Genomic DNA, 23,216 nt, shown 5'->3' with positions numbered 1-23,216 from the left:
GGAATTTTTTTTAACGCCTTCTTCGGGTTTTTGTGATTTTTTTAAATCTCTTCTCTTTGTGCCCATTTGTTGTTTTTTTCATTTTCTCAATTTTTCAAAATAACCCGAAACATTTTACAATTATACAATTTTTTAAATCCTCTTCTAACCTTTCCTTGTTTAAATTAGTTACAATTTTTAATTTTTCTGATTTTAAAATTTTTTTCATTTTTAATTTTTCTTACTAAAAGTTCCACTGTCCATTGTCCATACATTGTGGAAAATTGTTGCATTCATGCATTTTCCCAATGTTTTTATTGTCTTAATTCCTCGAATATTTTTTAAAACCTTTTTAAATTCTTTAATTTTAATTTTTTGGTAAAAATCTTCCTAATTTTCTTTTTTTATGTGCAATTGTTGAAAAATTATCCTATTTTTGTAATTTTTCACTGAGAGACATGATCCGTCTAGTAGTAAAAGGGGGCATCGATTGCAAGCCTTTGCGGTAACAGTCACCTTCTTACCTACAGCCATATTTATATTATTTATATATTTATTAACATAAATAGCCATTTTTAATCGTTAATTCGTTTGCTTAATTCCCACCATACAAATAAATAAAACTTAGGTACTAAATCATTCCTAAATTTGACCAGTTTCCACGATGCCGAAATGAGCTTATGCTGAATTGGCAGTTGTAATCAAATAGCCCTAATAATAACTGAATATGATCCAAATCCCCGGCACACTCGTCTCCAGACATCTGAAATCCACTAAGAAAACAATGCTCTATAGACAATGAAAGATGCAAACGGGAGAATTCTCAAATGCTCGCTTATAATTCCACTAACAAATTTCCTAACTCTATCACAGAAACGTCGAAACCAAATTTAGGGCTACGGCTACCGTTACAATTCCTGTGGGGTACGAACAAGGGTGTGCTCTCGTTTACTTCAATATGATTGCAGTTGTTGTTGAGCACAGCTCTTAATAAGGTATGTAAAAGCAACGGAAGTTTTTTCCCCAACAATCACTTTAAATCCAGAATAATAATGAAATATCCGACATCAGAGTATTCTCCCCCAAGGAATTCGCCATGGAGCATATGCTTTCGGAGGGCTGAAAGTCCCGTACAGGTTATACGAAAAATTCAAGAAAATCTCACTTCGTGATTATAACAACATTTTAAAATAATAAATGTTATAGGAAGATTTCAATATTTCAAAGAGATTCCAAGAAAGTTTAAAAATATATGAGTGAAGGTATAAAAAACATGTATTGTTTCCAATATAACTGCACAATAAAATGCAAAAAATATTTTTAAATAATTGTATGGTAAAGATACTGCAAGATTTTAAGAAGAGAGGCGTCCTTTCTTATACAGGGTGTCTATTTCTTGCAATTCTGAATTCACCATGACTGCCGCGGTCTTGGGATAAGATGCTGGTTAAATTGAAGCAAAGTTACTAAATTAAAACCCGAATGTATCTGGTTTAACTCTTTTAATTTTTATATTAAACAAGTAAAGCTCAATTTTCTAATTTTTTGTTGTGCAAGAAAGCTGGTAGGAATGGACAAGTGAATTATGAAATTATTAGAGAAATTTATCGAAGATTTCTTTCTATGAAATTAAAATCCTATACCATACACTATGGTTTGTCTACGTTGTTCTCACTAAAACAATATAATATACAGGGTGTCCAAATTTAAAAATCCACCCTGTAATCGCTGATACGCAACAAATGACCTATCAATCAACATTTAACAATTTCTGCGCACTGTTGATTGCAAAAACGGATAATGTGAATTGTCACAGTTTATCACTTGTGGAGAAGAGAAGGTAACAAAAATAAAGATAAAGTAAACTACAAAAACAAACAAATAAGCTGATAAAAACAGCTACAATAAAAGATCACATTAACATTTAAGGTCATGTATACAAATTGTGTATTTTATAGTTCACCTTACGCTTTAATCTAGGTCACTCTAATCTCTAATTTGAATTTAAATCTCTACGATCATCTTCACACGAACCCGTGTATCGTATAATTTTCTTTCAATTTAAGATATCTCAATTTATAATGAATGTATTCAAGTTACAATTTTTCCCGCGATTTTTAGGGGTGATTTCCAAGTGTCACTAACCTTTTTAAATGCATTTATTTACACATTTTAAAAATAGGACGCATTTTAAAGGAATAAATAATGGTAAGAATTCTATTTTTGGGATGCAACAAGGCCACACCCGAAGGAATTCAAATTGCAATTAATTTTTCTCATATTTAGAGGGGGTTCCCTATAAAAGGAAGAACCGATTATAACCAGATTTGCTGGGTCGAAGAATCCTCAAATAAAAGAATTGATTTCATATTTTCTGAACCTACAACTCATAAGGTAAGGGTATAAGTCCACACAAATACTAGTTTCCTAAGTATATGTATATGCCTATTCCTTGCCGAAAAGAAATTTGTCTAATAAAGACGAGGACACACTTTGAAGATCACGGCACTAACAAAAAGATATTGTGCCAATTTTGAGTCTCACGTTGCGTCTAATCATCCTCGTATACAGATCATAATGGAGAATAAGAGGTTTAAAATGTGTCTTTTTTACACAAACAATTTCCTTTGCGATTGAAAGTACTAATAGCCATAAAATCTCACATCATTTATTATTACATTCAGATGCATCAAAACAGTAATTGTAAGTGGGAAAATTTCATACAACTAGTAATGTGCATTAGTAGGTAATTAGGTAATGAGAATAATTATTCAGATGTAGTCAGCCAATGTAACTGCCTACACTTAACTTCTGTATTATGCAAATTGTACTCAATATTTTAACAATAGCGAATACTTAGCTTAGTTACAAGAAAAAACACGTTAACAATTCGTATCATGTTGTACGATATGGACCAAAATTGTAGGGCACAATGTAATAATAATGTACATATAAAAATAATTTAAACTTTAATGCAATGCTTTTTTAATGATATAGTCTGTGGTAATCATATTATTGATTAATGGTTTGGTTTAAAGTATAGAGCTTTTTATATTTACAATTTTCAACTATTTTTTGAAGAGGCAAAATTGGTCACAATACTTGTAGTTGTTGAAGTCGGCCTGAACCGAAAAGGACACATGGTACAATAACAAAAATAGGCATTTTTCCAAAAAGGAAAATGGGGTTGATTCTTGGTTTCCAAATGACCAATCTAAATTCCAGTTTTTTTTTTAGTTAGATATACCTACAGTGTGATGTCATGTGCTGGTAAGATAATGTAAAAGATCTGTTTCATTCTTGGTCATCAAAATACTCAATTAGATTACTTTTATAACCACAAAAAAACTATGGCGACATTAGGTCGGTCTCGATGTTAAAAAATATTGCTAAAGAGCAGCTAGCGGAACTATTTGCAGTCGAAGGTTTTGAAATTTCTACTAACGTTTCAAAATTCCCAGTTACAGGAATGTCACCCCTCTGGTAATCATTATTGTATGAATTTGGAAGAGCAATTGCAAGTGCAAACGTTATATGCAAAAATTTAGCTAATGGGAACAAAGGCGTGCTAGGTGAATTTAATCTATTTAATAATATTATAATTGGCCATCAAAAAACGTAACGTAATAAATGTAAAAGTAGCACAATTGTCCCGACGAGGACGTATAGTTTATATTAATGTAAGTAATTTGCACAAAGTAGAAGTACGTACAATCCGCGCGCGTGCAAAAAATCGTCACTCGTTAGTTGGTAATTTTCGTTGCGAATTTCAATACGTTGCGGTCCGCACTAATTTGATTTGTCTCGAAATCGCAAATGTCGAAACTAGCGCTTGCTAGATTATATTAAAATTAATCAAAAGACGAATAAGGGGGTAGCAAACTACGCTCGCTCGAGTACTCTCCCGGTTAATTCGATTTTTATAATAATTGGCACTGAATCTATGGATTAATTGCCATTACGGAAGCCGAGAATGATGGGCAAATTCATAAATTTTTATTATCAAGCTTAATATGAGCTTTAAACGAGTTGTTTATGACAAAGGACCCGGAAAGTATAGGTGTTTTATCCTGGGACACAAACGGCAGGAGATAAAAACCCTACGTACCTATTCACAATTGAAGTGACACTTTCAAAAAAGTCATAGGTGGATAATGTATTTATTGTTAAATATTTTGGTTATTGAAACAAATAAAATTTTTCATGTAACAGGTGTACTTTGGTATGAAGAATAAGAAAAATTGTTTATTGTTCGGCGCATTTTTTGAGGAATTAAAAAAAATGTGCTATTGTTTGCGTTTTGTCCGTCCGTCCGTCTCCTTTACATAATCACTTATGTAAAGGAGATAGAGTAGTAGAATAGTAGTAGTAGTAATAGTAGAAACAAAGCTAATAACCAATTCTGGAGGGTACGATGCAGAAGTGGTTCGGGGTAGAATTGGAGAGAGGTTGGACTAGCCACTCTCCAATTACTCGAGTCCGTGGGGTCGCAACTCCCCAAAGTTGGGAAATGCGAGGAATTGTTTGTTATAATAATGCCTGTATTGAGTAGCAGCTACAAAATATCGAAAGGAAAGTGATAGTAATAATTACAGCTCAAAGGGCGGAGTTCAACTTGTAATAAAAATTACTCGCTGCTCTTCCACTCAACCTATAATGATTAATGAATAATGATTGTTTAAATGATCACATAGTGCTATAAATTTAGTTGTATGCGTCATGTAACAAGAAAAAAAAAAGTATAATAACAATTAAAACATAAAGTTTATCAACAGTAACATTGTAACCTCTACGATTTTAGCACACTACCTGACCACTATACCTCAGCTTCCAGCATGATCGGCTTGCACATGCGTTTAAATTGTTTTGGATTTTTCGATTTTAGAGAATTATCTTTGAAAATTATTATTTGATTATGTGCAGAAAAGGTCGAATACAAAGAATTTAAATCAGAATTTAGATACTGGCAGATATTTTCCACACCAGAAGGACGAAACGAATAATAAATTTGAGTGTCATCGGCGTACAAATGTAAATGTGCGTGCTGAAGGCTAGTTACCAAACTTGAGGTGTATGTAATAAATAATAGCGGTCCTAAAATAGACCCTTGTGGTACACCTTTGATGACACGTTCAAATGTCAAATGACACAGCAACTGTGCTTGGTCCTGAAGCCAGACTGTATATCTGGAATTAAATCATTACTTTCCAAATGCTTTCTAATTTGCTTGTCGACGATCTTTTCAATAATTTTAGATAAGGTGGGCAGTATACTAATCGGCCTGTAATCCTATGGATCTGACGGTGACGGCTTTTTAGGTAGTGGGATGACAATCCACTGAGCTAGAAATACCTAGTGCGCCAAACAAAAATGCTGTAGATTTTAAATGTCTAATTATATCATATACTTCGTGCTCGGATGTTAATGAAAACTAAAGGGTGGAATAGATGCAGACTTAGTATTTTGTAAATAAAAATTCCTTTGAGCTAGATTGTTAAATAAGGTATTATGTATGGTATTTAAGAAATGCTTATTAAATTCGTCAGGATTAGATAAATGATCGGGAACACTTTTTTGCAGATTCCTCGAACAAACAAGTTTTTGAAATTCTCGCCACATTGCTTTGGAATCGGTGGATGCGTACAAATGGTCAAAATGAGCTTTTTTTTCACGCCGTATCGCTATGGTGATATTGTTACGCATTTGTTTGTAAAACGGCCAATGCCGTTCTAACTTTGTTTTTCTGAATTTGGTGAATGCAGAACCGGGCTCTTTCATCTTTATAGCTGTATGGTATCTGTCAACCACGGAGAGATTGGTTTTTATGCGAGATAATTTAAATGGAGCGTGTATATTTAGTAAGGTGGTAATATTTTCCTCAATAAAGGCAACTTTACCTTCAATGTTAGTGATATCGAATATGTCTCGCCATGGTATAGATTGCAAATGATAAGTAAATTATGTTACACTATATCGTTTCATTATTGTAAATGAGAACAATAGTAGGTCTTGGTATTATTAAAGTACTTATGTGCCAACATCTAATCTACATACTATTGCTTAAAAATTTACCTCAGTACCTACCTACTTTAAGGGTGTAAAATCCATTGAGTTACACTTAATGGTAAAATCGCAGATTAACATGGAAAAGTTGAAGCTCGGAATTTAAATATTCTTTTGGAAATGACACTTTGAATGTTTTCATGTAACCTATGATTTTGCAGCTGTGAACTATTATTCTTTGTATAGCTTTAAAATTAGCATTTGACATTATATTGACTTCCATCATAAATCCACTCTAAAAGATGCAACTTTTCTCGAATTCAATTGGTACCCAATCTCTTATCGTTTCAGAGATTAAAATTAAAGTATTCAACCCTCTAACTATGGTAAAAAATAAAATCCCTTCCTGTTTTCAAATTACCCAATTTGCTATTGCATATGTATCTTATGTGGTGCATTATAAAAAGTTTTCAACTAATCATTTCAAGGTTTAGGAGGGCATATACACATACACAATTATATGCTCCTAATTTCATAAGCATCAAACACCAAGAAAAAAATGTAGATGGATTACTATGAAGTGGATATTCATTGCACTGAGTATATTTGTTTTTGAGATTGATTACATTAAAGGATTTACAAACACCACTCTAATTACGCTTAAAGGTGAAGTCGCCCATTTTGAATTGAATTAGTTCTTAATGGAACTCGCTATTACATATACAAAATTGTCAATTGCGGGGATAGTAACATTTGCGGTGCATTACATATTTTGATTTTTGCGTTTGATTACGTTTAATGGACTGAAGAACAACCCTTTAATTAAGCCTTCCCGATTTTGGATTAAGTAATATATAAAGGCATTCACAATATACAACCACATACATAGTAATCTTCAATTGGTCCATCAAATATTTTTGTTTTTGTAATTGGCAACATTTAATGGATTCACAAACAACCCTCTAATTACATATGCTTAAAAATAATATCCATTCTCGACTTGGATTTAAGTAATTTGTAAATGACTTCGCTACTACAGACACATTAATCTTCTATTGCGGGAGTGGTAGCTTTATGGCGCACTAAATATTATTGTTTTTTTGTAGTGGATTGCATTTAATGGATTCACAAACAACCCCCTAATTAAAATGAAATCCGTTCCCGCTTTGAATTTAAGTGATTTTTAAAGGAATTGTCTAATACATAAAACCAATCTTTAATTGTGAGGGTGGTATCTCTTTTAATGCATCTTGTTCTTGATTTAATGAATCCCCAAACAACCGTCTTATTATCCATTTTGGAATTAAGTGATTTTTAGAGGAATTCGGCATTACTCGTACATCCATAGTCTAACAGGTGGTCACTTTACCGTCTTGAACTTGTATTTTATTACACATAGAAAAGTTTACACATACACCGCTTCATAGCGAACATGTCTGGCGATAACAAGCACCATATTGGGGAAAACAAGGGCGGTTGCAACGATCGTCTCATTCTGACAACTTATTGTTACGTAAATTTCGCCATGAGGACGTTTTATTTTGCTTCGGCACCTGCAATAACGATGGCGCACCATATATTGTACTTTTGTGGTTGATTACATTACTCGCGAAATCCGCCCCAACGTTGAAGTGAAGAAATTTTTAAAGGAATTCGCTCTGTTACTGGCGTGTTGTGGCCTGTGGGGTGGTATGAAAGATTTTCATCTGTTTTGAAATGAAAAAATTTGTAAATTAACCCCGCTTTGATGTAGTACTTTTCTATTGATGGGGTTGTAATTCTCCACTTACACATAGAAGTGTAGTTCCTCTCTATTAAAGAATTGTTAAGGAAACTCGCGTTCTGTAATTGCCGGGGCTGTATTTTTGTGCAGTAATTAAATACCTATTTTTGTTTCTTTGCTCAATTATGTTTAAAGGAGCCACAAGGAATACTCGAATTGTGCATAGATATGTAGTTCCGTTGAAATTGCTTTTCTATTGTGGGTCGATCTCCTTAATTGACCAAGATAGTTTCAAGAATTTTTAAAATTTTTCAAATGGTTGGTAAGGGAGGTATTGAAAACATGACCCCCACTTTTTTGAAGGAAATACACGTTTTGAAGCACCGAGAATCCGAATCAAACAAAATATCGATGATGTCGGTCTGTCGATCCGCCTGTACTCTCATTCGTCGCCGACTAACCGGCTGAGTCGACTGGAACCAAATTTGGTAAACTTAGATATAAAAGGGCAGAATCGCGCAGGTGGGCGGGTGGTATCTGTGCTAGCCACAGAAATTTTTTTTAAAATCCCAACTACAATGTAATCTAGAGAAATTAGTGGTCGTAGATTTTCATGTTAATTAAACTTGTTGGATCTGCTTTTTTTAAAAAAAAGTAAGCTTGTGTTACAAATAATATAACCTTAACAACAAAAATTGACCAAGAAAAGAGACAAATTGTCTTCTTCGTTGTGTTATTCTGTACGTAATACCGAAAGAGAATTCTGCTCATGTACTATATGCATTTGTACGTTAAAAATATTCATTTAATTTTAATTATGGCAGTGACAAAGTTGGCCAAACGACTACTATAAATTCGAAATTGACTAAGGTTAGAGAAAAACTACAACAGATCGTAAAACAATTTATTTGTGGCTATAATTAACAAGTTAAAAAGTAATCGTAAACGATTTACATAAAGCGCATTTCCACTTGCATTCATTTCCCATTTGTAAGATGCAACTTCTGTTAAAATCGTAAAAATCCGACCACAAATATGAAAGATAATTGCACATGGGCAATCCATTTTTGACGGGCTACTTCAAGTTCAGTTTATGAGAAGAATTTCATTTCAATGCTTTTCTAAATAAGAAAGTTGGAATTGCGCATGCGCAAACCTAAATTTTGAAACTAATGTTAGATTTTCCTTTGTTCCAAGCGCCTAAATATCAAATTTCACTTAAATGCTTCCATATATAAAAAAGTTGGCACTGCGCATGCGCAAAATAAAATTTTGAAACTGGCGCTAGATTTTCCTTTATTCCAAGCACCTATGTATCAAATTTCATTTAAATGCTTCCATAAATAAAAAAATTGACAGTGCGCATGCGCGAAACCAAATTTTGAAACTGGCGTTAGATTTTCCTTTATTCCATGCGCCTATGTATCAAATTTCGCTTAAATTCTTCCATAAATAAAAAAGTTGGCACTGCGCATGCGCAAAACCAAATTTTGAAACTGGCGTTTGATTTTCATTTATTCCAAGTGGCTATGTATCAAATTTCATTCAAATACTTTTATAAGTTAAAAAGTTTGCAATTCGGTTTATAAATGGTCGAGATGCGAAAAGGGCACTGTGAATTTTGAATCGATTCGATTCAACTTTTGGCATTGCGTATTATATGGCTAAAGCTATGCCATATTGAATTTCATGCAATTCAGTTCATAACTAACGGAGATGTAAAAGCGATCGAACATTTCTAAACAAAGTTATCGTTCACACGGACAGATAGAGGGACAGACAGACAAAGGAACAGACGGAGAGACCAACAGGCAGACGACAGATAGCAATGCAAAATTATAAACGATCTCTAGGATCGTTAATAAACGGCAAAAGTGTAAAATTATGGAACATGTAAAAAACGGTTTTTTGTTTTTTTTACAATAACTTTTTTTGTAAGCGGTACAGAAAAAATTCCTTCCTTGGTACAAGACTCGACACCATAACGAACCAAATAGCGAAAAAAGTAGAACAATAGCTCTTAAGATAAAAAACTAGTAGCGTCGCAAAGTTAGCGGACGGACGGACGGACGGACAAAGTGGCCACAATAGCGCATTTTTTTTTATTTTTGTGGAAATGCGCTAAAAATGGATAGAAACTTAGGAGACAATTGAAGGGAAATTGAAGAGAACCTTTGAGAGAGAGCTTGAACTTTTTTTTGTAAGCGGTACAGAAAAAATTCCTTCCTTGGTGCAAGACTCGACACCATAACGAACCAAATAGCGAAAAAAGTAGAACAATAGCTCTTAAGATAAAGAACTAGTAGCGTCGCAAAACGAGAGGACGGACGGACGGACAAAGTGGCCACAATAGCGCATTTTTTTTTATTTTTGTGGAAATGCGCTAAAAAGTGAATTAACCGTCCAAAATGTTCGGATACAGGAAGGAATAATGGAAAGTCACTGTTTCCAGTCGTTTTAAATTAACGCCCAGACTTGTACAAATCACATGAAAAATTAAAATGGGCCACGTTATTATTGTTTGTGTAAATGGCGGTACTTTTAATAAATTTTCGCGAAAGTTGCAAGTACCTAATTTAGTTAAAAGGCGACCGCCACTTAGGGGCTTAATAGTTTAATATCAAGCGATTCTCATTTAAAAGGTTGGAAAAAAGCGAAAGTTTATGCACTTTTTATGTGAAGTGTAATAGTAGGTAAGTTAGCTGCTCCGTTACTATTACCATAATATCTGTTTAAATTTATGCAATTAGTTAATTGCGATGAAAAGAAAGATGCAAATTTATGACTTGTTTTTACTTCCGTAAACTCACAAAGCAACGCCTTTCACCTACTGCTCATGGAACCTTAAAATACTTGTTCGGGTTCTGTCTGAAAGAGATCAAATCGCAACAATGTACTTGTATTAATTCTTTACCTTGTAGTCAATGTCAATGTCACTACCATTTAGATTTGAATAAAGATATGAGTGAGCAGAGAAGCATAATATATTATCACATTACCATCTACAGGGTGTTACAGAATATTTTTTAGAAATAACAGAGGGCATTAATTGTGTCGCTTAGGTTGCTTGACAACGAGAAATATCCGAAAATTAGTTTATTACTAAAAAATGGTTATTTCTGAAAATTGGGAATAGTGACACCCTGTTTACTGCGTTTTATATTAAATAAGTCAATGTGAAGTGAAGGGTGAAGAATGGAAATCAAGTTACATCACTAGTTATAAAATTGTATAGTACATTCTTTTCCTAGTAATTTCAGATTCAGATTTGGCTGTCAACATCATTCAACATATCACATAGCAATGATCAATTATATAAAAATTTAACGTTTGTAGACTATACTGTGTGAACTTATATCGGGTTACATGGTTTCTTTTTCGTCTGTCCCAATATCAAACAACCATAAATGAACAAGTAATGATTATTCGTGACTTACCAATGTTATGTTGTCGAGAAGACATCCACACGAAATCTGTAAAAAAAGATTAATATTAATATTGACGATTCTGACCACATTTTAACGAACTAATTACTACGATTTTGTTCAAAACAAAAAACAACCCTAACTTTTTAAAAAGTAAGCCAACCTTTTTTTAAAGCATTGAGATCTCCCATTTCGAGAACATATTTGAACTATACCTACTTTTTATCTTTTTTTTTCATTAGAGAGTAATTGCCATTATCGCCCAATCTAACTAATTAAGATCTATGTGCTGCAGTTCTCCATTTCTGGTTCCGTTGAGATTTTTAAGTTTTTGAGTTTCGTGGTTCTTTTTAATATTTCAAAAACCTAAATAATTAAGATCTACCTATATGTTCTATAACATCTAAATAATCCCAATCAATACCGCAGAAACATGTAGTGCCTAAAGAACTGTACGTGATAAATCCAACGGATTACCTTAAGATTTTCACTAAAATAGATTTTGAGCGACAATCCTCGTAAGAACAAGATGGGCGCAAAATTGAAGTACTTCCTTGAGTATTCCTCCAAGTAATTGGCTTCCTGATACATTCTCGCGCAAACTATATTCGTGCTCGGAAAATCCCTCCCTTTGGAATATTCAGGTCGTCTATGTAATTTCGGTTACGGCACCCACCTGTGGAAAATTGGCCCCCAAGAAAATTCTCCTCAACTTAATTGAGGAGAATGCAATGGGTCATAATTTCACTTGCAAGTTTTAGTTTTAATTTCAACGTTTCAGTATATAGCTTCAACTGACAATTCAAACACACAAATTTATGTGAAGGTAATGAACTTAAATCTCGCAGTTCGCGCTCAAACCTAGTGGACGGAAGCTTTTGTGAGCGAAATTTATGAGATGAGTTCATTTGAAAAGCTTTTTGGGATAGGGGTTAAATTTCTCGACTTTTAATGTTTAATACGCGGTGATCTGAACTGAATTTCACATTTAACCAAATTCTGTAAACTATTAACAAATAGTTAACTTTATTTCAGACTCTTTTACCTGAACTAGATTCGAAAAGCAGCTTTTGCGTTCATTTGAACTCACTACCTAATTGGCATAAATACAGAACGTTGCTTACTTTCCACTTTAGATATAGAACTTTAGATTTGTGACAAAACGACAAGGTTTACATTAAAGACTCCTAAAATTATGGTTCTGATCAAAAGTGCCGAACTTCATTGAAATATATTGTTGTGTAAACAAGGTCATGTAGACGGCACACCCTGTAGGTACATGAGAATATTTAAATTTATTAAGTGCAAATCTGGAGGATTATTTACGAATAACCACAAAGTTAGTTTATGGTATTTGAATTTGTGTCTCAGTGTTGTTTTAATGTTTTGTAATTGTGTGTCTTATTTAAATTTTATCGCTTTTGTAAGTTATTTATTTAGATTTGTGTATTTGATTGTAAAATGTTGGTGTCTTTCAACACAAATTTACACCAAAGTCTAAACCGATTTTGAAAAATGTCATACAAACTTAGAACCATGCTATGTTTATACATTGGTGGCAAACAATTTCAATATATTCATAAATGGCTAAGTAATTAGACTTCTTTGTAAACACAATTTACGGTAAAAATGTGATCGTGACGTGGCTTTTGGATCAGCCTTAAAAATACTGACATCAACGTAAAGAAGCGGCTGCTGCTAGTTGTTAGTTTTCGTGACGGCTAAAGAGTTTACGCTAAATCTCCAGCAGTTTTCGCTAGGTATTTTCTTGAAGACGCAGTTCGCCGAAATGCTATATGGACACAAGCAAGACACAACCATTTTTATGGTTAAACAGTTGGCTGCATGCGCAAATTAAAAAAAATAAAAATGTATACTATATACGATATGTTTGTCTCTACTAGTTGCACTTGTAATTTCAACAAATATTTCCGTAAATCAAAAAGTTTAAGCATGCGCACATCTGATTTTTACACTATGCGATGTGTCTGCTTTTACTAGATGCATCTGCGGTTAAAATTAAAAAAAAAAGATACGAGGAATCGAATACGACTTTCAGTAGGGCAATTTTTTGACACTCAGCTCGAACTCGGAAACACGACTTTTAATTCGGTTCATATTCAAAAGCACTGATCCTTGAACTCGTAGAAATTGATTGGAGAAGGAACAGACGGACGGACAAATCCATCACATAATTTATTTCCAAAAATTCCCCTAAAATGTCTCTATAAACAAGAAAGTTCACTTTGCGCAGTTTGCGGACGAACAGAAGGACGAATGAGAAAGTGGCTGCAATAGCAATAGCAAATGCGCTAAAAAAAATTTGGTTTCGCCCCGCCTTTCTTTTTGGACGAGTGTAATTGTTTACATTTCCATGAAATATACATTATTATTATTATTACAAAAGCCGAGATGTAGTCCTCTAATTTTAATTTTGCAGTGCAGAATCCATTCATACACATTAAAAAAAAAAGAGGCTAAAAGTTTTTACATACGATAAAGCCGTATTTAAGAAATTCGATCGTGGACATTGTTTGCTTTGGAATTTGGAGTTTAAAGTTAAATTTAAAATTTTTGTATTGTGCCCAGATTCGAATGTGTTTGGGAGTCAGTTAGATTTGAGGTGTTTTGTGTATGGTTCATTTTTGGCCTGGCAATTGCACACAGCTTTATTTATTTGCTCGTCCAACGTGGGCATTGCATTTATTTTTTTGTATGTGGCCCGAAGGTTCAGTGCCACAGCAATATACCTACAAAAAACGTTATCATTCACAATTTACCTTAAAAATAATTACAATGAACCCATGAATTTGGAGAGGTTCTTTAATAAAATTTTGAACAAAACTGCCTTTTTTACATCCAATTTAATTTCACGAGGTTCATAAATATTCAACTACGTATGATGCAGAAGGCTAAACTTATTCTTTAGGTTAAATTTGTTAAGAACGTACCAATTTAATTTTATTTGAGGTGTTTCTTCTATTAAAGTTAGCATTATTGATTAATTAAGACACTAGTTTTATAATTTGACATGAATAAAAAGAGATAAGACTAACCTCATGAAATGAATATTCTTGTAAATAAAGGTGTTGAAATTCGAAGAAGCTCGATTTACACTACCCAAAATTCGAAAATTTCTGTTATGGACCTATACTGGACACTGGTCGCTTCGATTGCTATATCGCGAATCTTAATTTTTTTTTCTCTGTCTAATCCCCACTCCACTGCCTCTTTTTTATATCACGTGTAGTAATTACGTCCACCATGTTTTCTCAATGAGAAATCTTATTGGAAATTCCACCGAAATGAATGAGTTTTTGGGCCGTACTTAAGCAGCCCACCTAATGTTTAATGAATCTTACTTCTTATGGTCCAGAGAATTATCTCTTACTGCCTTTGTAGGTGTAACTAAGTGGTACTAATTAAGAAAACGAAATATGACACAAAGGGCAGACATCTAGCTTCGAAAGATTTCCGAATCCCATTAAGAAACAAAGCCTCATAGAAAATAAACAACGCATTAATAAATTGCTCTACAACGAAATTTGGAAAAAATTTAAATGCAAATAAAAAGCTGTCATTACATGATAACGAGTAACCCTAAACGTTGAATCGTTTTCAGAACAACTCCAAATGATTTTATCATACTTCACTAGCCAAAATCGTATGTTTGCTGCAATACATCAATGATAAGTGATAAATTCTGATTGCTAAATGAATTTTTAAGGTAGCGAAAACATGAAAAAAAGATCTCCACCGAAATTGTGACATAGGTAACGATTTTAATTTCTCTTTATCAAGCATGCTAACAATTTACTTCTGGAGTATTCCAAAATAAACCCCTGCAATATCGATTTTGACATTTTTCAGGTGACACCACTCCAAAACTGTTGGAGCACGGACCGACAGACGGATATGGAACGTGACTACAATATCACAAACTATTACTCTGAATCTGTTCTTGAACTCAAAAAGCTTCCGAGATGATTCCATTTTATTAAGTAAAGAAAATTTTAAGCCAAGAAATGGGAATGCATAGTGTGTTTTGTCAAAGGTGCACGCTGACTTTAAATTGCAGTTCCTCAATTGTGAACTCATTCGTTGCGGATCTTATCCAGCTCTCTAACAATAAGTTAATTGTAGACGAAGATTATGGGAAATGATATTGAAATAAAAAAATCGCTTGCTCAACTTTGTGGTAAAACGAATTCTTAGGTAACTAAACAGCTAAATGTGTAACGTTAATAACGGTCAAGGCTTAATAAATAGCGTTGTACACGTGTTAAGCAAGGAAATTGAGTGAAAAACAATCATTTTAGATTTTGGCTTTGGGAATTGCGTTAATTAAAAATGTAGGAAGCAGGTAATACTTAGATTTAGTATACACAGTTTATGTTTTTGCGTGAGGTGTAGTAGATACGATAAATAAATTTAAAACAATACAATGCGTATAAAATAGAGGCTGTTTACGTTTATGGTTCCTAATATAAACGAAATGGATGGTTTTGGTGGTTGCGAAATAGTCAGGAAAATGACACATTACTAACGATGAAATATTGAAACACGAGGCCCCCCGAGTAGCTACTTTGATTTCCGAGTCAAGTAGTGTCACTTTACTGACGAGTTCTGCATGTGTCGTTTTTGACAGGAGTATGGTAAAGTGACGGGAAGGCGGAAAAGTAGTCGGGGAAAGTGTTGTCACTGCCACTGTCATGGAAACTAAAATTTCGTGACGAAAAGAACGCACGAAAATGAAGGTTTCATGACGAGAATTGTATTTTAGTTGAGTAGAGAGGCAAATCAAATTTAAAACAATGGTAATTTCAGTCTGGTCTGGTGAACGTGGAAGATATTCCCATAGAATAAACTACAGGATACAATTCAAAAACACACAAAAAATCATACAACGTAGAATAGCAAACATTTGTGAAACGTGTTCACCAAAAATTCCACAACTTTGGTTTTGTATGGCATTGTTGGTTGAGATGCGCCACTGACTGATGGCCGTTGTGTCAGGTCGGTTGATGGATTGACCATAACTATGTAGGAAACCGCAGGTAAATCAAGCAAGATTCTTTAAGCACCTGACCCTGGCAAGGATGTTGTAAGTAGTCACACTTAAAGATGCTCTCATTCCACCTATATTTATTTACATAATTATTGTGAATAAACAAGACGTGCCGCGTCATAAATTTACTGTTAACAGTGCGATGCCAAATCATTTTTCTGGGCTATCGACAGTTTATAATAGACGGTTTGCGTCAAGTAGTTGTAATAAGGAAGGATAAATAAACGTAAAGTAGCAAGTGGGGCAGCGAACTGTTTGTACTGCCCATACAGAAAGTATCTATCAGTGGTCCTCTCGCAGTACGTTACGGTCTCTTCAATAACTTGGAAGATTTACAAGAAGTGAAATCTTGCACCACTATCATCAACTGGCGCGCGTACGGTGAAAGATGTGCGAGCTTTATTGAACACTAAATTTCAGTGTGCAAGTGATAATTATGTCGTAGTGACCAATTTTTAAAGGATTACTAAAACGCTACCCCCATTAACGGAAAATTATGAAAAGGGTACGTAACAATTTAAATTGCTTAAGACTGTAAATTAAACCAATAACTTTCTCTCAAAGTGGAATTAATTTATAAGCGTGAAAAAATTTATGAAACGGTACGCGGTTACCGGACTAATTTATTTAAATAATAAAAATAACGCGTTCAAGTAGAAGCGTAACAAGCGCGCATTCTTTGGAAGCGAATATTTAAGGCGTCCTTACGGAAATTATATAATATTAAAATATTCGCTTGTAGTCACCTTCAAAAAGGTACAAACTACCGGGTGTTTCATAATTGCCTTGATGAAATTCAAGAGATTACCTCATGTAAGTGTGATTGTTACCGTTTTGTTTAAAAAGAAGCAACAACTGTAGAAACGGCGATTTCGTTGAAATTTCGTAGTAACTTTTAATTGACGTATAATCTCAACAGATCTAACTTTTATTGCTAAAGTACCGATTGATGAACAGTTAAGTCTAGTTTTACCAGAAGGAAACAGTTTCGCATTCAAAACCGAATACCAATAATTTTTTTTGAATTTCACATCAGCAAATGAGCATATTTCAACATTTTCGTTTCACTTTAATTAAGCATAATTATTTGCATTTAAATGAAATAGGTAACTTGCATTGTAACATCAGAAATTGTTATTCTTTGTGCGCCTTGACTAAAGCACTAAAAGGGATCAAACTACCCGATTTAATCTTTGAAACATTAATTTTTCTTTTCCGATTGCCACACGTTAAACCCAGCAATAAGTATCTGGGAAGTCCTCAAACTTTAAGTTAGTGCAGGAAAATTAGCCAAACAATAAATAAATCGTGAACTTCTTTTGATTTCTTTGTGCACATGCTCTAAGTATTCAACACACCATAAGGTCCCAAAAATCGTACCGCTTCAGGGGTTTTAACCGGGTTATTCGAATTTTGAACTGTGATGGGTACTGTTCCTATAGTGCATTCTTTACTCTTCTTCAGTTTGCAAGTCATTAAATCTCCTCACAGTCATAGAAACGTTTAAAGCCCTAATTTTTTGATTGTTTTGCAATTTTTTTAGTGCTTCGTTATTGCTATTTATGGCCGTTTGCACCGACAAATTTAAGCGGAGCTTAGCTTAAGCGTAGCTTAAAATCCATGGCAACCATTGTCTCAATAATCGTTGCCATGGATTTTAAGCTAAGCTCCACGTAAATTAGCTGGTGCAAACGGCCATTAGTGTTTGAACTAGTTTTCCGGCAAAGTTTCCAACTAACTTAAGATGTTTTCGGTGATAACCTTGGTAAGAGTTTTCAGAATAGGAAATAGTTGTTTAGCATTTACTACCACCTTGCCAATCAAAATTCCACGACCCATATCCATGCGAGCCATCACAACTTTCTCGCAACACTCCGGCAGGGTGACACCATCCACAAGCATCCACAAAAAGTTAAGGGAAGATAACGCGACAGTTCTAAGCAGTAACAGTGCTACTTAGGAACTTGCTCCTAGCCATTTGACTCCCTAAAGTGACGATTTTAGTTTGAAAGATTTGTTAGAGAAAAATGTAAGTTACTGTTGGGCCCCAACAAATGAAAGAAAACTGAAACAGACAAATAATAATGTAACTACCTAGATACATTTACAAGGGTTGAAGACCCCACTTTAATAAAATAAAATTGAACCTCTACGACACGGCACATCTCTGAATGCCAACCAAAGGACGAGCATTACTGAAATTAAATGCAAAATTCCAATCAATCAAGCAAAATCACCAAATCCTTTTTTCATTTTCATTTTCACGGGTCGATTCCTTTAAGAATATTATAATTACTTCAAACAAAATTTCTAATGCAAATTCCTAAAAATACCGACCACTACTTTATATAAATCAAAAAATCTAAAATAATTTAGTTATTGGCGTGGGTAATATTCTCTTCTGGTAATAACTGACCTTATTTCTCCATATGGAAACAGACCGCTTCCATTCTATAGTTGACTCGGTGTAGAATGCAAAACAAAAATGTCTAGCAAACCGGCTTCAATTTCGCGAAAGTAATACTCGAGATCGTGATTATGCACAGCAATAAAATGCCAATGTTCCTCTATATCGATATTAATTTTGCCCAACTTATTAAGTAAGTAGGTCTTGTTGCAGGAAAAATGCACCGATTAATTGTCTTTAAATTCCCTGTAACAATGCATAAAACATGACAGATGAGAAGATACTTAAAAGAGTCAAAATATGCATAAGAAACCAAATAAGAAAAAGAAACTGAAAAAATAAAAAAATTAATCCGGAGACGATGAAGAAACAGAAGAAACCGAGGACGTCAGGGATGCGAAGGAGGTCGAAGAAATCGTAAGTATCGAAGGTAAAGAGGAGAAAGTAGTAGGAGAAAGAAAACTGTGGATGCCGTGGAAGTCGGGAAGACCGAGGAAATCGAGAAAATCAGGGAATGCCGAAAAAGTTGGGCTATGGAAACAGATAAAGGCTGCGTAAAAAGGTTGGAGACGCCGCTCAAACTGAATGGCAAAAAAAGATATCTCATAGTATCGCAAATAAGTTGGGTGTTGCCATTTAATATTGTGAATTGTGGGTGGATGGATTTTACAACCTGGAAGCACTGCAAGTGTAAATTAAATTTATTCGACTTTAATCCCTGCTGGAAAAATGTATATATTTTTAGCGCGGCGCAACGTGCCACCTTTGTCGACGGCAATGTTTCACAATCTTAGTAGAAAAAGAACGCTATTCACATCACCATTAAATGCGCCCTTTCGAATTAAACAATAAAAAGTTTGTCCCCTAAGGCGAGTAACTTTCGCGCATTTTCCATGCATTGAACAGTACTTGCCAAAAGCCATAGCTAAGGTTTTCTTTACAAGAAGCATTTATAGTTAAATTTCCTATAAAGTTGGCATTGCATTGGGATAAAAATGACCCCCCACTTTTTTTTATGGAAATACACGTTTTGAAGCACCAGGAATCCGAATCAAACAAAATCTCGACGATTTCTGTCTGTTGGTCCGTCTGTACTATCATTTCCGGCTAAGCGGCTGGACCGATTGGAACCAAACTTGGTACACATATTCTCCAGACACAAAAGGAAGAACTGAAAAGTTTTTGGGCGGAATCGCGTATGCGCAAGTGTCGCAAATTCTCATTTCCGGTGCCAGAGCTATAAGATACCTAATGCAAAAAGAGCGAACTAAATATCTTGAAAAGTATAGTAGTAGTTAAGACCTCAGACAGACGGACGGACAGAGAAAGTGGTTGCAATAGCGCTTTTCAACATGAGTTGTAAAATGTGTCCACCCAAGTATTGAAGTTGAAATCATGGTATAATAAAAAGTTGAAATAGAAACTTGAGAAACCGAAATGTGAAGAACAAATTTTAGAAAAATTTACATGTCAAAAACTATGACAGATAGATTTAGAAAAAATAGAAAATGGCATGTTTCTATTTAAAACAAAACCAAAATGGCGCTAACTTCCGCCATTTACGGAAGCACCGCCATTTTGAAATTATTTTATTTCAATTCGCAATGGTAGATTATGGCTGTGAACCAAATTTCAAGTTTCTATTTCAACTGCAATTTTAAAAACTTCTAACGAACAGGCTAGTTGAATCTCCGGGAGTGATTGCTCCAATGGACACGCCACAGCTGTAGAGGTTTCCGACAGTTACTATGACCTATTTTAATGGTTTGCTTTCGTTTTGGGTGCATAATGTACTGTTAGAAAAATCATACTGAGAATACTCATACTACTTTCAACTTCAAACAAATTTAGTGTAGTTTAAAAACCCAGCTGTAAAGTCTAATTAAAGACGTGCAGTTGAAGGAAAATGAAAAACCTTTTAAGAGGATTCCAAGATCTGCAACCATTTTAAACCAATTGTACGTTTGAGAAATTATAAGCGCAAGTGTAAAGGTGTGGGTTACATAGCCTAAACCCTATAATTAATTTTCTAAGAGGTGCACACGAGCGGCGCCTGCCCTTCGGCTAACTTGGCCCGTCATTCCTCGAAGGCACGTGGATCGTGGAAGTCACCAAAAAATTCGCGGAACAAGCTTTCTCCTCCAAATTCCTGGTACAACTCGATTATCAAATAGGAAATGAAGACGAATTACGTAAGTTCGCATACTTGCGCAAAGCCTATCATGCGAATTAAAAGTAGCTTATTCTACCGTCTAAAAAATTGGGAATTTTGCTGAACTTTCTAGAATGCGTTTTATTGCAAGTGAATCTTGGAAGGATAATGGAAGAAAACCGGATCGAAACCGCCGATGTGAAAGTCTAAGATGTATCAATATATCGGTGTCATTTACGTAATTCCCAAGACGCACTCGAAAGGGAATAATTTCCAAAATTTTTACTTTGTTTCGATACACAGCCTCATCGTTTCACGTATATTATGCAACGTCCAGTATTTGCGAGCGTACAAGTAAAATAAATCTGTAGAAATAATATTGTTGTACGCCTTGTAATACAGCTACCAATAAAAAAACGACTATATTTTTTGCACCGTTTATGTAGATTCAAATTCAGCCAAGCAATTCACTTTCTTAGCGAATACCTTGTTAAAATCCGTATAAGCGAAAGTACCCCGAGTTTCTTTTATGGTTCTATTATGACATAAAAATGATTCTATTGTGTATTTGCAAGTGTCTACTTGTATAGGTGGTGTAAAAAAACGTAATTGTCATCCGAGTTTTTCATAGGGAGATTCTCGAACAATTGTATAGCGATTACAAAGGCTTATTCGGCTGCTTTCCTCAATCCTAAAATTTGTTACAGATTTTTGAATTTTTTGCTTTTCAGACTTTCGCTGCAGTGTAGCAAATTTGTAGTAAGGTCGCGCACTTTCAGTTTTTTAGGTGGTGATCGGTGTTGATAATTTCTTCTATTATTTGTATCAATTTTATTGTAATGGTTTCCTGCGTGTAATGGTTTCCTGCGAGCCAAAGCCAGTAGTGTGAATACTACCAAAAAGAGAAAAAATTTGTTAAATAATTGTGATTGCAACTATCATCTATCCTAGTTTGCGTACAGTGAGGTAGTTATCCCTCGAGTTATCCAGTAAAGTAAACTTAAAAACTATAGTCCAGAGTACAGCTCTGAAAATAGAAAAGGAGGAGAAAGTTTGGCAATAAAAATAATTACCATTCTAAGGAAAGAGAATGCCCGCCAACTCAAATAAGCCATTAGATTCGGTGGATTTGGCAATTTGTAAGGTTTCGATTTCAACGTTTAAAACACAAAAGATTTCTGAGATTCAAAAATCTTCATACGAAAAAGTCAAGTCTCTCTTTCTGCCATGAAGAAGTAGATTTGTACTAGTTCAAAAGTTACAGCCCTTTGAATTTTTTTTCGAAATTGGTTTCTAGTTAATAACTTTTGATTGAGAAGTCTGATCGAAAAAGTACGAATTGATTTGGATTCTACGCACCCAAATTAATAAGAAAAAGTGTTTTCCCGAGAAATTTTGGTGTAGTCGATTTTTGGTAAAAAAGGAAGGTTATACACTGCCTTTTTTTGAGCCCCGAAAAAAAAATTGTCTCAAATCGACCCGGAAAAAAATTTTCTTATAGAATGTGGCCTGTAGAATCCATAATTTCAAACAGTTCCAAGATTGGGCTACTAGTTCAAAAGTTACAGCCCTTTGAATTTTCTTTCGAAATTGGTTTCTAGTCTATAACTTTTGATTGAGAAGTCTGATCGAAAAAGTACGAATTGATTTGGATTCTACGCACCCAAATTAATAAGAAAAAGTGTTTTCCCGAGAAATTTTGGTGTAGTCGATTTTTGGTAAAAAAGGAAAGTTATACACAGGTGCGAACTGGGTACTTACGGGCCATTAAGCCATTAAAGTATTAGTGTAGTAATGAAGGTGCCGGGGGGGGGGGGGGGAGCTCTTAGGTGCACCACAAAAACATTTTAAAGTACTCCTTTCTCGAAAATCAATTACCATACGGTTTTTTTTTAAATTGCAGCTGATAATTAAAAGCAACAAAATATACAATCCACACGAGGTGCGTCGCCTATCATTGTATTTCAGCACTTTCAAAATACTACGACAAAAAATGATAAATTCATTGTAAAACACTTTAAACACAATTAAAACAGAATTTTTTAACAACCTAACATCAACCCCAATTAGAGAAACGTGTTAATAATTTATTAATAGTACAAGAAACTAAATACAGCACATACTTATAAATTTCCAACGGGCCATTATGATCTACAGGCCAGGTGGCAATCGCCCCCCCCCCCCCCGTGCCAGTCCGCCCCTGGCAATGACTTTTGTTGTTTTATGAATGGCTATTGCTACTAATAGCAGAAATGTTGAAATTTATTTTTAAATTTGCGGGTATACCAAAAGCTTAATAAAAACATGTAAAACAGTTTTGTATGCACCTTTTAATTATTCTGAACAACTTTAAACTCTACAGTTTTTTCTGTAAAATGTACAGGAGGGCAGGATATTGCTATAAACTAATTTCCCATGTTAAATCCCCATATTCCTACTTACCGTGCACCACCCGGTAT

The 23,216-nt window shown here is 34.4% G+C and overlaps 1 protein-coding gene and 1 long non-coding RNA gene across 2 annotated transcripts in view; one reads left to right on the top strand and one right to left on the bottom strand.

The window, feature by feature from the left end:
* Positions 1-23,216, bottom strand: part of LOC116176632 — an 85,185-nt gene that overhangs the window by 21,449 nt on the left and 40,520 nt on the right. Inside the window, exon 2 of the long non-coding RNA XR_004146480.1 lies at positions 11,143-11,178. This is a non-coding gene — a long non-coding RNA (uncharacterized LOC116176632). The remainder of the gene's footprint in view (positions 1-11,142; positions 11,179-23,216) is intronic.
* Positions 16,270-23,216, top strand: part of LOC116176631 (patched domain-containing protein 3) — a 43,987-nt gene continuing 37,040 nt past the window's right edge. The window contains exon 1 of the mRNA XM_031495284.1: positions 16,270-16,703. Within this exon, the coding sequence (XP_031351144.1) occupies positions 16,695-16,703 (9 nt within the window). The 5' untranslated portion in view covers positions 16,270-16,694. The remainder of the gene's footprint in view (positions 16,704-23,216) is intronic.

Source organism: Photinus pyralis, unplaced genomic scaffold, assembly GCF_008802855.1.
Source record: "Photinus pyralis isolate 1611_PpyrPB1 unplaced genomic scaffold, Ppyr1.3 Ppyr1.4_LG7, whole genome shotgun sequence".
Lineage (NCBI taxonomy): Eukaryota > Metazoa > Arthropoda > Insecta > Coleoptera > Lampyridae > Photinus > Photinus pyralis.
The sequence above is the reverse complement of the archived record's forward strand: the minus strand, read 5'-3'. Positions and strand labels throughout refer to the sequence as shown.